Here is a 14,031-nt window from a genome sequence, read left to right as displayed (position 1 = left end):
CCGATGTCTGAATGACCTGTTTTTAGGGGCTTTGTCCCACAAGGTCTGATTAGTGTGTGGCTGTCGAAGCAGTCTCACGTTCTCCGTGGTCGAGGAACACTCGGAGTTATTTTTTAATGAAATTATGCCACGTTGACCGGGCATTCTTAAGCGTAAAAAACGCGTAATGTGGTATTGCATTAGGGCTGGCGATAGCTGCGCGCCCCAGTAGTGCTTAAGGGCTACTGTTTGAATGGGGCGATGGAGAGTGAGCTTTTCGCGATGGAGGTTGTCGGATGAACCGAACACAACCTCTAGTGGTACAGAGCCTGTATAATTGGCTTAAAGGCCTGGCGTCACTCCTTTAAAGGAAGTGCTGCTACGGCGAATTTTGGTAGGGTCTACCCCATTTTGCGGGCGGTGTCCTGGTATTGCAGGTGCCGCGTTGTCTTTTCGTGTTATCACATGAAGTGAGTTCACTGTTTTGACTTCTAGTGGAAAAGTCTTCTGTTTTCCGGAGTGCTGCTTTTGGGTTTCGTCACTTTCGCTTGGTGTGTCGAGCCCCTTGCGTTCGGCATTAAGTCGGCCGGACTGTTTGAAGACCCAACAATCTCTGTGGGTATGATTTGCAGGCTTCCCGGAGGTACCATGTATTTGACATAGTCTATCCAGAATCTTATTTAGGTTGGATAGCTCGTCACTGTTGTCCTTGAGGGACGGTGTTTTGTTGTTCGGCCGAGAGCTTTTGAATCCAGCATTGACCATCGTACTATTCGGGCCATTTTCCTTATTCTGGCGCTGATCTTTTCTGCGTCGTGATTTCCCATTTCCATCCCTGACTTCGGATGTACTCGGGTCGCTGGTGCTGCATCTAGCCAGCCAGCTGTCTTCCCCCGTGCAAAAGCGGGTCATGAGGCTTGTTAGTGCGGTCATTGTTCTTGGTTTTTCCTGGCCGAGGTGTCTGGCAAGCCATTCGTCTCGGACATTGTGTTTAAAGGCTGCTAAGGCTTCAGCGTCCGGACAGTCTACTATTTGGTTCTTTTTAGTGAGGAACCTGTTCCAGAATTTGCGTGCTGACTCTCCGGATTGTTGAGTTATGTGACTTAAATCGTCTGCATCCGGAGGGCGGACATAGGTCCCCTGAAAATTTGCTCCAAACGTATCCTCAAGCTCTTCCCAACTTCCAATGGTATTTTCTGGGAGGCTTTTAAGCCAATGCCGAGCTGGCCCTTTGAGCTTGAGGGGTAGGTATTTTATGGCATGGAGATCATCTCCTCTGGCCATATGTATGTGTAGGATGTAATCCTCAATCCAGACTCCGGGGTCTGTTGTTCCGTCATATGCTTCTATGTTTACGGGTTTGAATCCCGCTGGAAATCCATGATCCAGTACCTCGTCGGTGAAACATAGTGGGTGTGCGGCGCCCCTGTATTTGGGTGTGTCGTTGTCTTCAAATGCTCGGCGGGTTATGTTGCTTCCTGGAGTCTTCTTTTTTGGCCCATAAATATATCTGACTGGGTCGTCCTTTTTCCGAGGATCTTTATGCTGATCGTGTGCCGGCTTGTGTGCGGTGCCCCTTGTTGCTCTTGGCCTGTCGTCTGGTCGTCTATCCGGCCAGGCGGCTTCTTTCTTTTTTGACTGCGGGGGCTCTAAGGCCTCCTCGTCAAATTCGGGCAACAGCTTGCGCTTCGGGTAGCTCTTTGTCTGGTGACTAGCGCCATGTTTATCTGTGCTGTTGAGTACTTTGCTCCATCTCATTCTGAGTGCGTCCTCCGCTGTTTTGAGCTTCCGCTTTTGCTTCTTCAAACTTCTTGCAGTGGCGACGAGCCTTTTATGAAGATCCGTATGCTCTGGTGATGTGAGATCATCTTCGCCGGGGATGGGTTGCTTGTCCAGTTCATGTCCGGCTGGCTGCTTGTTGACATGTGCGTCGTCCACTGCTTCGCCCTGCTCTAGGGCCGGGTCCGTATGGGTGTCGTTTTTATCGAGGCCGGTCTTCGGGCGGCGCTTGTGTCGCCGTTTTGGTTGTTTGTTGGGGGAGTTGTCCTTCGCCACGTCCCGTTTTTCCTCATTATTGCTTCCCTTTGGTGTATCCACCATGTATACGTCGTGAGTTGGGGTGGCTTTCCAATGCCCAGTAGGCGCTGGTTCTTGGTCGTCTCCGGCATCTTCGTCCATACCGTCGATGTCTTCGGAGTCGTAGTCTAGCATGTCGGTTAGATCGTCGACAGCGGCTACCAAGTGGGTGGTGGGTGGGCTTTGAATTTCTTCGTCATCCGCATCCCAACCGTCCTGACCGCAGTCTGGCCAGGGCTCTCTTGATAACGAGAGATACTTTAGCAAACTCAAGATGTCGCCAAAAGGTGAGTGTTGAAAGATGTCCGCTGCGGTGAACTCCATGATCGGCGCCCAATCGGATTCGATCGGAGGGGGCGCGGGAGGTTTGGAGTCCAGCGAGGAGTCCGGCACCTCGAAGTCACGAGCTTTATGAGGGACAAGGTCAGTGTTCGGCTCTATCGCTGTAGAGGTTGCAGCCCCCGAGGTGGTGTCTAGCCATCCCTCCTCGATCTGCGCAGCCGGCTCCGAATTGAAGATCGGAGCGGGTTCGAGTGCGGCCTCCAGGGTACTGTCCGGCTGCAGAGCTAAATCATGCTCGTTGTGGCAGTGCGGCACGCTCGGCTGTGGCTCGAATCCATCGAGGATCAAGTCCCCGCGGATGTCCGCCGTGAAGTTCAAACTTTCAAATCTGACCTAACGGCCAGGGGCGTAGCTTTCGATCTGCTCCAGATGACCAAGCGAATTGGCCCGCAGTGCGAAGCCGCCGAATACGAAGATCTGTCCGGGGAGAAAAGTCTCACCTTGGACTGCGTCATTGATGATGGTCGAAGAAGCCATCGAGCCTATCGGTGACGACATAGAGGAACTCTCAATGAAAGCACCAATGTCGGTGTCAAAACCAGCGGATCTCGGGTAGGGGGTCCCGAACTGTGCGTCTAGGCGGATGATAACAGGAGACAAGGGACACGATGTTTTACCCAGGTTCAGGCCCTCTTGATGGAGGTAAAACCCTACGTCCTGCTTGATTAATATTGATGATGTGTGTTACAAGAGTGGATCTACTACGAGATCAAGGAGGCTAAACCCTAGAAGCTAGCCTATGGTATGATTATTGTTCGTCCTATGGACTAAAGCCATCCGGTTTGTATAGACACCGGAGAGGGCTAGGGTTACACAAAGTCGGTTACAATGGTAGGAGATCTACATATTCGTATCGCCAAGCTTGCCTTCCACGCCAAGGAAAGTCCCATCCGGACACGGGACGAAGTCTTCAATCTTGTATCTTCATAGTCTTGGAGTCCGGCCGATGATGATAGTTCGGCTATCCGGACACCCCCTAGTCCGGAACTCCCTCAGCATGCCTGGAGCATTCAAGCGTTGTACACAATCTCACACAGCAGAAAAAAGAGTTGCATGAGACATATGAGAAGCTTGTTGAAGATGTGAACAACCTATTAGATTATAAGGATAGCCAGCCTGAGCTAAACCAGAAGAATGATGCTGAGAACATTTCAGTGAGTGTGGAAAGCAGCATGACAAAGGATGCTGAGATCAAGAAATTGAAGGTTGTTGTTGTCCAGTTAAAGCAAATTCATGTAGCTCAAGCCAATGTCATTAGGAATTTGAAGTTCAACCATCTTAAAGAGAAGGAAAAGTTGAGCTCTGATAAGAGGATGTTGGAGATTTGCTATGCTGACCTGAAGAAAGAGAAGGATGACCTGAAGAAAGAGAAGGATAAGCTGGATTGTTGCATTGCTGAGCTGATGAAACTGAAGGAGAAGTTGACCATGGAGAAGAGCACTCTTGCTTCCTGCATTGTTGAGCTGAAGACAGCAGGTGATAGCAACAAGAGGAAGCTTCACCAGATCAAGACTATTTGTGATGAGGACTAAGTTGTGTTGTTGTCTGACCATGTGTGTCAATGATGTCTTTTGTACTAGCTATGGAGGAAAGCTTGGAATGTGTTAAGCTTTATTGTGGTGAACCTTGGATTGTATCTTGTTTGTGAGAGTACTATGTTTGTCATTAATTATCATGTTGGATTAAGTTCAGTTTGTACCTGGCATACTAACATAATACTGCTGGCATACATATATAGTACCTGCATAAATAGCCTGACATAGATAGCAAGTTCATACTAACATAGATAGAACTGACATAGATAGTACCTGCATATATAGCCTAACATAGATAGCAAGTTCATACTGACATAGATAGAACTGGCATGCTAACATACTGACGAAACTGAACTTTTTCTTCTTCTGACGAAACTGAAGACAGCATGTCACTCCTCCTTCTTCAGCATCTTCAGGCGTTGGGAGCGCCGCACTTCATTGTTGTTCACCGCCGCCCTCTTCTTCTTGGACGGTGCTGGCTCCACCACCTCTTCACCGCCGCCCTCCTCTTCTTGCTTGACAACGACGAGCTCTTGGTTGTCGGTGACCTCCGGCAGCTTATCCACATCAATTGGGCTATTCTTCTGCCCCTCGACGGCGTGGAGGACGGGCGCCAGGAGCTGCACATCAGGCTCGTCGTCGGAGGAGTCGGAGGAGAGTACGATGACCTCGTCCACCTCGTCGTCAGAGGAGTAGGAGGAGTAGTCATCAGATTCGTCAGAGTCGTAGTCGTCAGAGGACTCGGACTCGGTGCCAGAGTTGTCGTCTGGCCGGAGCACCCATGGATTGCGCCTCTCCCAGTAGGCATTGTTGATGGGGGCTGGGAGAGCGAGGACGGCGTCGGTGATGTCATCCGCGGCCGCCGGCGGCGTGGTGGATGAGCGGTACATCCACCAACGGGCGCGCTGCCTGGGGTCGGGGGAGCGCTGCACCTCGCGCATCGCCCACAGGAGAATGGTCGCCGGCGGGACGGTGCTGCCGGCAGGGAATGCACGCTGCCTTTCGGCATGTGTCATCACCTTCACCAGGCCGCGAGCATGGTTCCTCAGCATCGCCAGGCTGGGGAACCAGCGCGCGATCTCCCTGTACTGCGCGCGCATCTCGTGGTTGTTGCCGGCGAGCTCTTCGATGGCCAGCTGCCACTCCATGGCGACGGCGGTGGGGGTGGCTGTCGGCGGTGGTTTCGACGGGAGAGAGGGGAAGAGGAGTGGGCGGTGCGGGCGTCGAGCGGTAGGCGGACACGTATTAAAGGCAGAAACCGAAACAACTAGTTATACAAAACAGACGTTCACCACGCTGCCAGCCTTAACGCACGTTGCCGGCCTCAACGTACCTAACTAAATATAAGTAAAGTTGCGGATAATACTAAAACAACATCACTAGCACTATCCTATTGGTATTGAACCCCTGGTTACTACCCACTCGTCCTGGGTTCGATCCCCAGGCCAAACTATTTTTGTGCAATTTTTTTGGATTTAAAAAAATAATATGTCGGTAACTTCTTAGGGTTTTTATTTATGTGCAATTTTTTTGGATTTAAAAAATTAAGATCATCATCATATCAACAATGAAATTATGTTCATCATCACAACAACAGAATGAGAACTTCTTGCAAAACATCATAACTAATAAGTTCATCATCACATCATCATAACCAGAGTATCATAGTGCATGACAACCATTAGGTACATTACATAGTCCACCACTTGGACTTGATTTAACTGGTTTCAACATGAAATTCTTAATATTCTTCATCACAAACTAGCCAAAAAAGGCTGAATTAAACATGTTTCAACATTACATCACTTCTTGCTGCCTTGAGAACAATTGAACCATTCAGACATCTTGTATGATGGCTTTCTCACTCTTCTAGTACCTGACAGTCTTGGTGGTATGAATGTTTTCTTTGCCCTTGACCTAGCAGCAGTAGCAGAAGATGAACTAGGCCTATCAGCAGCAGCAGAAGATGAACTTGGCCTTGTTGGAGCAGGAGCAGAAAGAGCTGCCCTAGGTACAGCCCTAGTTGCAGTCCTAGCTGCAGCTGGAGCTCTTGCCCTTGCTGCTGGTGGAGCTGTCCTTGCTGTTGCACTGGTTGCAAAAGGAGCTCTTTCCCTTGCTGCTGCTGGAGCAGATGGAGCTGCCATTGGTGCATCAACTCTCTTGTTTTCCTGCAATAACAACATATAGATAGATTAGAACATAGTATTAAATATACAAAGATTTGACCTGCAGTGACAACATATATAAACAAGATTTAACCTGGTGTTGGTTCCTTCTCATTGCTAGGGATGGATTTAGATTTTTGTGGCAGCTAGTGTACCTATGCCCTGTCAAGTTGCAATTGCTGCAGGTTATTGTTGCCATCCTTGAAGTATCTTTGGGAGCTGGCTTCTCAAACTGATTCTTTCTCCTCTTAGTCTGCTTCTTTCCTGGCTTGTCTCTGAAAACTGGTGGCTCTATGTCAGGGGTCCCAGTATTTGGCCATAGATCAGGCCCAGACACAGGATACACAATTGGATTGTAGGCTGCTTGGTACATTGGTTTCTTGAAGAAATCACTAACAAAATCTTCTGGATGAAGTTTTGCCTTGTTAATTGCAGAAACACCATGCTTGCAAGGAACACCAGTCATGTCCCATTTGCTACACCCACATGTGTGCACTTGCAGATTAACTGCATATCTGCTTTCTCCACTGCTAACCTGGTATAGATCAGGTCCTACTTTGATTGACTGACAATATCTAGCATGGTGTTTTGCTTCTTCTAGCTTCTCAGCATATGTTGGGCATATCTGCCACTTGGCTGTCTCAGTCCTGGTCCTATTGGCATTGAACTTAACTAGCAAATTTGTTCTGATGCCATCAACCATGGTTTTAATTGGTTTCCCTCTCACATCAAGTACCATTTTGTTGAACACTTCACTAATATTGTTAACAACCAAATCAGTTTTACAATTCTTGTCCATGGCATGTCTAGCCCATGTATGCTTGGGTATCTTTCTAAGCCATTTCCAAGCTGCCTCACGCTCTCTTTTCATGCCTTCCATTGCTTGTTCAAAACCATGCTCAGTATATGAATAACTAGCCTGGTCCATATACTTCTTTAACTCTTCACCTCTAAAGCCAGCTATTTGAAAGTTCTGATAAATATGTCTAAGGCAGTATCTTTGAGGGCAATTTGGGAAGACATTGTTTATGGCTTTAAGAAGGCCCTGTTTAAATAACTAGTGTTCAAAATATAGTATAACAACACACTATTTGACAGGAAAGAAGGCTGCTTGTACTAAGCATGGTAAAACTTCAGTAAAAATAAGAATTATGATGTATGAGGTACCTTTTGTCTATCAGATATGATAGTGTACTTGCCATACTTCCCTGACTCACCACCAAGAGCATACTTGAGCTGGGTTAGAAACCAAGACCAGCTGGCAGTGTCCTCCTTGTCAACAATAGCAAATGTAATGGGAAAGATGTTGTTATTACCATCTCTTCCAGTTGCAGCCAATATTTGTTGCCCTGTTGTCAACTTAACAAAGCAACCATCAACACCTACAACCAAACATAACACATTAGCACCAAACATAAACAAAAGCAATGGCAAATACGTTGGGAAAATAATTATGCAAGTACCTATGAAGGGTCTGCAACCATTTAGGAAGCCCTCTTTGCAAGCATTGAGGCACATGAACAAGCCATCAAATCTAGGGTTTTTGCTAGGATGAAGCTTTAAATGCTTTGTTGTCACAATGCATCTACTTCCAGGATTGGTATCCAGCACAGCTTAGAGGTAATCCCTTATCCTAGTGTATTGTGCCCTCTCATCTCCTTGGACAACTTCCTTAGCTGCTTTCCTTGCCCTGTAGGCCATGTGAATGGACACTTCAATTCCATGTTTTTTCTTCAAATTGTCAATTATTGCCTGGACTGGTGTGTTTATGTCAGATCTTAACTGTTGCTCACACTCATGTGCCAACCATTTTGCAGTGACTTTGGTGCTCTCTCCAACAGCAGGACAGCTGTGATACAAGTTCATTTTCTTCATGCAAAATGTCTTCTCATGTGCAATTTGGGAAGCAGCAATGAAAAAAGGACAGTCATCTGTACTGCAAACTACAATAACTCTATCTGAGCAATTCCTATGAAATGAGTAGTTTTTGTTTTGTGAGATGTGAAATGTAAGGAGTGCCCTCCTGAACTGCTGGACATCTAGGAAACAAAGTTGCTTGACAAATTGTTCTTGTGGGTTTTCCCTCTCCTCATCATACCAAACCCTAACTTTATTCTTTTTGGCCCTGCTCTTCCTACCATTTGGTAGCTTAAATGGTGGAAGCTGAGCACAATCATTCTCTTCCTGAGTTAAGTCACCTGGGTTGCTCTCCTCATCAGATGAAGGTGCCCAGTCTTGCTCTATGATTTGATCCAAACTTGCATGGGATCTTGTTGTTGGCCCCTTCCCCCTCCTCTTACTTCCTCCTGCACTGCTTCCTCCTACACTGCTTCCTCCTCTCAAGCCCTCATCTAGTTGCTCCTCTTGTCCTTCCTCTTCATCTCTTCCTTCATTCTCCTCCTCCTCATCCTCATCTGGTCCATATAGCTCTTCTACATCAGTGTATCCTTCAAAGTGATGTAGTGGATCATCCCTATGCCTCTTCATTGCCTCCAACCTTGCCAATATGTTCTCATCTTCAAGATCTTCATCCTCACTTTCACTATCAGTGAACTCCTCAGCAAGCAGCTGTGGGAGTTTTCTTTTTGCTGCCTTGTACTTCTCTCTTTGTATCATGTTACTCCTGTACCTCTGAATTTCTTCATTTCTTTTCTGCTCCATCATCTGCTCAATGTGCTCTTGCTCTTGGTCTGTCTCCATGAAATACTCATGCCTCTCATTACCATTGTCTAGAGCAAACTCAGGTTCACTTCGGCCCTTTTGCTTCAAAAAACAAGAGCTCTCCTGTGTGTTCACTACTTGGACTGGCAGTGGTTGGGGTTTCACTGGACTGGGGAAAAGAACTCCTGAATTGTCTACCTCATAGACAACTGGTACACCTATTTCTGACAAAGGAACCTGCTCTTCATAAGCATGACCAATGTTCAAATCAACTGGTCTAGGTGCATCACTTCTCATAACTGTAATGTTAACAACATTCTTTCCTTTCCTAGCTATGTCATCCAACATTTCTTCCACCTTGTCATCATCAGTTAATTCTTCCATTCCTCACACACCAACTCCTGAATCTCTAACATAATACATAAAATCCCTTAAACTATAGCCTTCTACCTCTATTAGGGCAATGAGATTCCAGAAGGTTATGTCTGATAAACAGATTGTTCTTTCCAAGTTATCTCTGTCTAGGAAATGGAACCTCACTTCCCATTCTTCATCATCCAAGCTACAAATTCAGATAAAATGCATTTAACAGTGTTCAATAAATTCAGTACATAGTTAACAGTTTATTGAAAATTCCGTTAACAGCTAACACTAACCCTAATGCTAGAACCCTAACACTACAACCTTAACCGTACTACAACTACCCAAGAACACCAACCATAGAACCCTAACACTACAACCCTAACCCTAGAATACAAATCGCGGAAATGACAAGGGAGGAGGAGGATGACTTACTCCACTCCGCCGAAGGAGGAGGAAAAATGGTGGCTGCCCGTCGGATTGGCCTTCACTGCCTGGGCGAACGCAGTAGCCGCCGCGTATTCCAACGACTTTGGCGGCGACGGCGGTTGGGGAAGAGGCAGCGCGCTCGAGGGATTGGAGCTCCCGCAGAACTCCGGTGCATCTCCAGCACCGCCGCCCGGAGCATCCCCACCGGCAGCAACTCCCCCGCCGCCGTCCACGCCGCCAGGTTTCGTCGTCGCCATGGATTGGAGCTGGAGGGAGAGGACGGAGCAGATCTGGTTTGGTCGGGCGCCGTCGGTCGGTCGGTCCGGCTCGACCAGATGTACGCGCAAACGGCGCCGTCACCGCGTCCGTTACGCCACGTCACGCATATTGGGCCCCACCTGTCGGAAACGCCCTCAACCGCGCGAAATCACTTGTTCAGTGCAATCTGCAACACTGTTACGGAATCCGCGGTGGATTTTGCACATGATTAGCGACCAAGTTGTTTTCTGCAAGATAAGCCCCAAATGTGGGGTTTCTTGCAATTCACTCCACTGAACTGATATAACATGCAATAGAGAAGAAAAAACTGGAAAGAAAATTTTACACGGATCTCAATGCAAGATCCCACAGATAACGAGACTTAGCAAGACTGTTATAACGACCCCTCTGAAGGAAAGCGCAGCGTTAGTTTCACAGCAAGGATCGAGCTGTTTCTAAAAAGAAAAAAAACTAAGATCGAGCTAAAACGACAAAAGTGTCGTTAAGATTCCAAACCAAACAAAACCAGTCCATACAAACATTTTCGCTTGACCAGATGGCCGGCACGGGCACGTAGCTTTTCTGCTGGTACCAGTCGCATTCACGAGTGTGACCTGCGCCACCTCGCCACCGTGGGCGTGCCCGTCGCGGGCGTCAACGCGGCGGCTGCGGCAGCGCGGGCCTTCTTGGACCCGCTGAGCGGCGTCCTTTCCATGCCGCTGTCGGAGTCGTCCACCCTCGTCGCGTCCGCGCCGCCGCCGCCACCGAACAGGAACGCCCCCCACTTGAACAGCCCCCGCCGCCGCCTGTCGGAGGTCAGCCGCTCCACCTGCGCCTGCAGCGCGTGGCATTGCACCTGCACGCACGCAGCAAGACGTGAGCAACCAACGTCGACCCGAAAGATTGACGAAGCATGCGGATGCACACAGAATGTACAGACCTGGAGCCGAGAGACGTCCTCGCGGAGGCGACGGAGCTCGTGGTGCTGCGAGACGACCTCGCGCTTGGACGGGCACCGGGCGGCGGCGGCGGAGGAGGAGGAGGTGAGATCAAGGGCGCCGGGGCTCCTGTTCTGCAGGGAGCGGAAGGAGCCGCTCCAGTCGGCGAGGCGGCTGAGCTTGCTGCCGTGCTCGGAGAAGAGCACCTGGACCACGCAGCGCACCGGAAGGCGGTCGTTCTGCACGGCGTGCGCCGCCGCCTCCGTCGACAGCTTGCGCGCGTCGATCAGCCGGCACAGCGACCGGCGCTCCTCCTTGCTGGAGTGCGGGTGCGCCTGCACGTCACACGTCTCAGAGCCATCAGAATCAACGGCACGGACAGGACCCCGAGCGCAACTCGTGTAGTCGTGTATCACCAACATACTCAGGTCTCTTCATCCATGTGCAAGGGCAGATAATAAAAATCATTGTGAAACCCAGCTCTCGCCAAGTACCTACGAAGTACCACTGCGAGTCCAAAAACCAAGATATTTCTTTACTTTCTTTCTGGTGTGACTAGACTGTGCATTGTTGGAGATGGTACAAACGGGTAGGTGTAGATCTGAGCGGGTGGGCCCTAATCTCATCTTGCCAAGGACAAACGAAGAGAAGGATCCCACAGGAACGGGTGGCCGTGTGGGGAACTAGGGTGTTGGTACACTATTCAGAAATGAAACATATAACCCACCTTTTTATAAAAAGCTAAAGGATTTTGGTGCAAAACATAATGGTTTTCTTTGTTTGATCAAAGAGTAAAAAAATGTATTAAAATATTATTTTTAATGAAATTTTTTGGATCTAAATATGCTAGTGGCATGACTAGAACAAAATTCTAGTACTAGCGAGGAACTCGTGCATGCTTTGTCGAACAGGCTCTGAGCGCAAAGCCAAAATGTTCATGCATATGTCACAAAAAATATATTTTTGAAAACCACGTTCAAATACTAATCTAACAATATAATTATTGTTGACATGTATTAATATTTTGTTAGTTAAAATTTAATCAAAATTTGATGTAAATTACAAAGGAACTAATAAACCATCACGGAGGTAATACTACTGTATCATGTGCGTATGATACGGTCCAACCTGAATTACTATGGTCAAACGCACAGAAACATGGGTGTACTTCCAGCCTTGCATTTTTCCTTTACCTCGAGCATAGCATGCATGCGTCCAACACAGTCACATCGGCCAACGTATACAGCTCCCATGCATGGAACCACGTGCACGCCCTGTGAGAGACTGTCCTATTGGAGTTGCCTTTTCGGCATATCACATCGACAAAGCAACGGCTGGCTGGTGGAAAAGGGAACCACAGAACTTGCATACATATGCATGCCATGCCATGCCATGCTCGAATGATTTGCCTCGCCATCAGCATCAGGCATCAGCTACACTGACTACAGTGCAATGCTCCAGTTTTGACCTCGCGCCTTGGAGCAACAAATTGACTAGCAATTGGAATATTGGATGGATACCAAATGGCCGTATCAACCTCTAAAAAAGTTGTCAACTACTTACTATTAGCAATTTCTGGTATTACTACCCCGCAAAAAAAAAATCTGGTATTACTACCAATTATTGGCATGTCAAAACATTAGAGCCAATTTTTGATAGTAGCGACTGTTAGTAGATCCCAAGTGGGGAAGAGATACTACTACGTACCGTACTACTACTAGTTTAATTGAGATTGTCAGATACTACTAGTTTAATTGAGATTGTCAGATAATATAGTACTCCATTTCTGTGCGTTATATATTCTCTTTGGAGTACGTATTACCTTGTTTATTGAGATAGTTCATGTACTATCTCAACTTTGAGCAAATATACTGTGAAAAAAATCGAGGGAGTGCGGTACTACTATTAAACTGGCAGCAACGTTGTAGTGCTGCTTACTTTTTTTATCAACACGTCAATGATTCCATTTCTGCTGAAAGTTCTAAAGATCAAGGGCACGCGTGCAGACTGAAGAGCATGGCGCGAGACCGTTTATTCTAACAGGACGTAGGAGTATGATGGAATCACTGCCATGACGATGTACGGTTGAGATTAACTAACAAGACACAGCAGAAACATGTTTAACCAAGCAGAGACGCCGCATTTACCTTAAGGTAGGTGTCCACGGCGCGGTACAGTCCGTCGTCGGCGGCGCGGGCGTACGCTGGCACGGCGCGCGCGAGCTCCTCGAACTCCGCCGGCCGCAACCCGGCCTCTAGCGCCGCCTCGGAGAGGTACGCGTCTACCAGCTTCGCCACCCTGGCGGCCGCCGCGCCGCCGCCGCCCGCCTTGGCGCCCTCCCGCAGGAACCCGCGCACCAGACGAAGCACAAGGGGCACGTCCAGCAGCGTCGCGCACGGCGGGCGCGTCGTCGTCGTCGTCGTCGTATGGTGGTGGCGATCGCGGGCAACCCCCTGCAGGCCGAACGCCGGGATCATGACGGCGCCGAGCGACGCCTGGTCGAGACGCCGCGCCGCGCGGGCCTCGAGGTCTCCCAGCAGCGCCGCGTCGGCGCCCACCATGCTCCCGGCGCGGAGCAGGCGGAGGAGGAAGTCGCACGCAATGCCGTCGTCCCTGTCTTCGCCGGCGGCGTCGTCGGGCGGGAGCGCGGCGACGAGGGACTCGAGCAGGAGCCGCTTCTTGAGCCACGTGGCGGTGGGGCTCTCCGGGGGCAGCTGGAAGCGCCCCGAGGGGGACGAGGCGGCAACATCCGGGAGCCACCTGGCCGCGTAGTGGGACAGCACGGAGGCGAGGTGGTCGGAGGAGGGCGAGGCTGCCGCCGCCGCCGCCGCCGCCTGGGGCTTGGACCGGATGGCGGCGATGGTGCGCGCGAAGGCGTCGACGTCACTGATGGCGACGCACGCGTCGTCGCTGGCACCACGCGGGGGCGTGCCGTCGGCGGTTAAGGAGCGCCTTGGGTCCGGCGAGGAATAATGGGCGCCGGTAGGCTCGACGGTGGCGCGCGGGGACGGAGAGCTGGAGCATTGGGTTGGCGATGGAGGATTCATCGTTTTGCGCAGGTGTGCAAAACTGAGGCTGAGCCCAAGCTCTTTTGTTGGAACTCGGAACAAGCGGTCTGCGGGGCGGTGAGATGTGTGTGCCATAAAACTTGTTGTAGTAGCCACGCGGTGGTGTTGTACTACATGGAGCTAGTTCTTTTTTTTTGTGTGTGTGGCCTGAGTCTTAATTCTTCTTAATGAACAGCCAGTTTTTTTTCATTGATAGTATAATTGAACATATAAAGGATGA

The 14,031-nt window shown here is 49.3% G+C and overlaps 1 protein-coding gene across 1 annotated transcript; it reads right to left on the bottom strand.

Annotated features, from left to right (window-relative positions):
- Positions 1-10,214: 10,214 nt before the first annotated feature.
- Positions 10,215-13,863, bottom strand: LOC119303801 (coleoptile phototropism protein 1-like). Its single transcript, XM_037580954.1, has 3 exons — positions 12,891-13,863; positions 10,746-11,078; positions 10,215-10,661 (listed from the first exon to the last, which is right to left on the bottom strand). Exons 1-3 carry the CDS (start codon positions 13,788-13,790, stop codon positions 10,407-10,409), a joined length of 1,488 nt encoding a protein of 495 aa, XP_037436851.1. The 5' UTR covers positions 13,791-13,863; the 3' UTR covers positions 10,215-10,406.
- Positions 13,864-14,031: the final 168 nt, after the last annotated feature.

The sequence above is a fragment of the Triticum dicoccoides genome, chromosome 1B, assembly GCF_002162155.2.
Source record: "Triticum dicoccoides isolate Atlit2015 ecotype Zavitan chromosome 1B, WEW_v2.0, whole genome shotgun sequence".
NCBI lineage: Eukaryota > Viridiplantae > Streptophyta > Magnoliopsida > Poales > Poaceae > Triticum > Triticum dicoccoides.
The sequence above is the reverse complement of the archived record's forward strand: the minus strand, read 5'-3'. Positions and strand labels throughout refer to the sequence as shown.

Bases quoted from the DNA above. Each gene is read 5' to 3' on its own strand.
- LOC119303801 (XM_037580954.1), bottom strand. From the start codon at position 13,790: ATGAATCCTCCATCGCCAACCCAATGCTCCAGCTCTCCGTCCCCGCGC. The intron at 11,079-12,890 runs GTAAATGCGGCG...TGTGACGTGCAG, and splicing joins CCGTGGACACCTACCTTAAG to GCGCACCCGCACTCCAGCAA. The intron at 10,662-10,745 runs GTCTGTACATTC...GCGTGCGTGCAG, and splicing joins AGGACGTCTCTCGGCTCCAG to GTGCAATGCCACGCGCTGCA.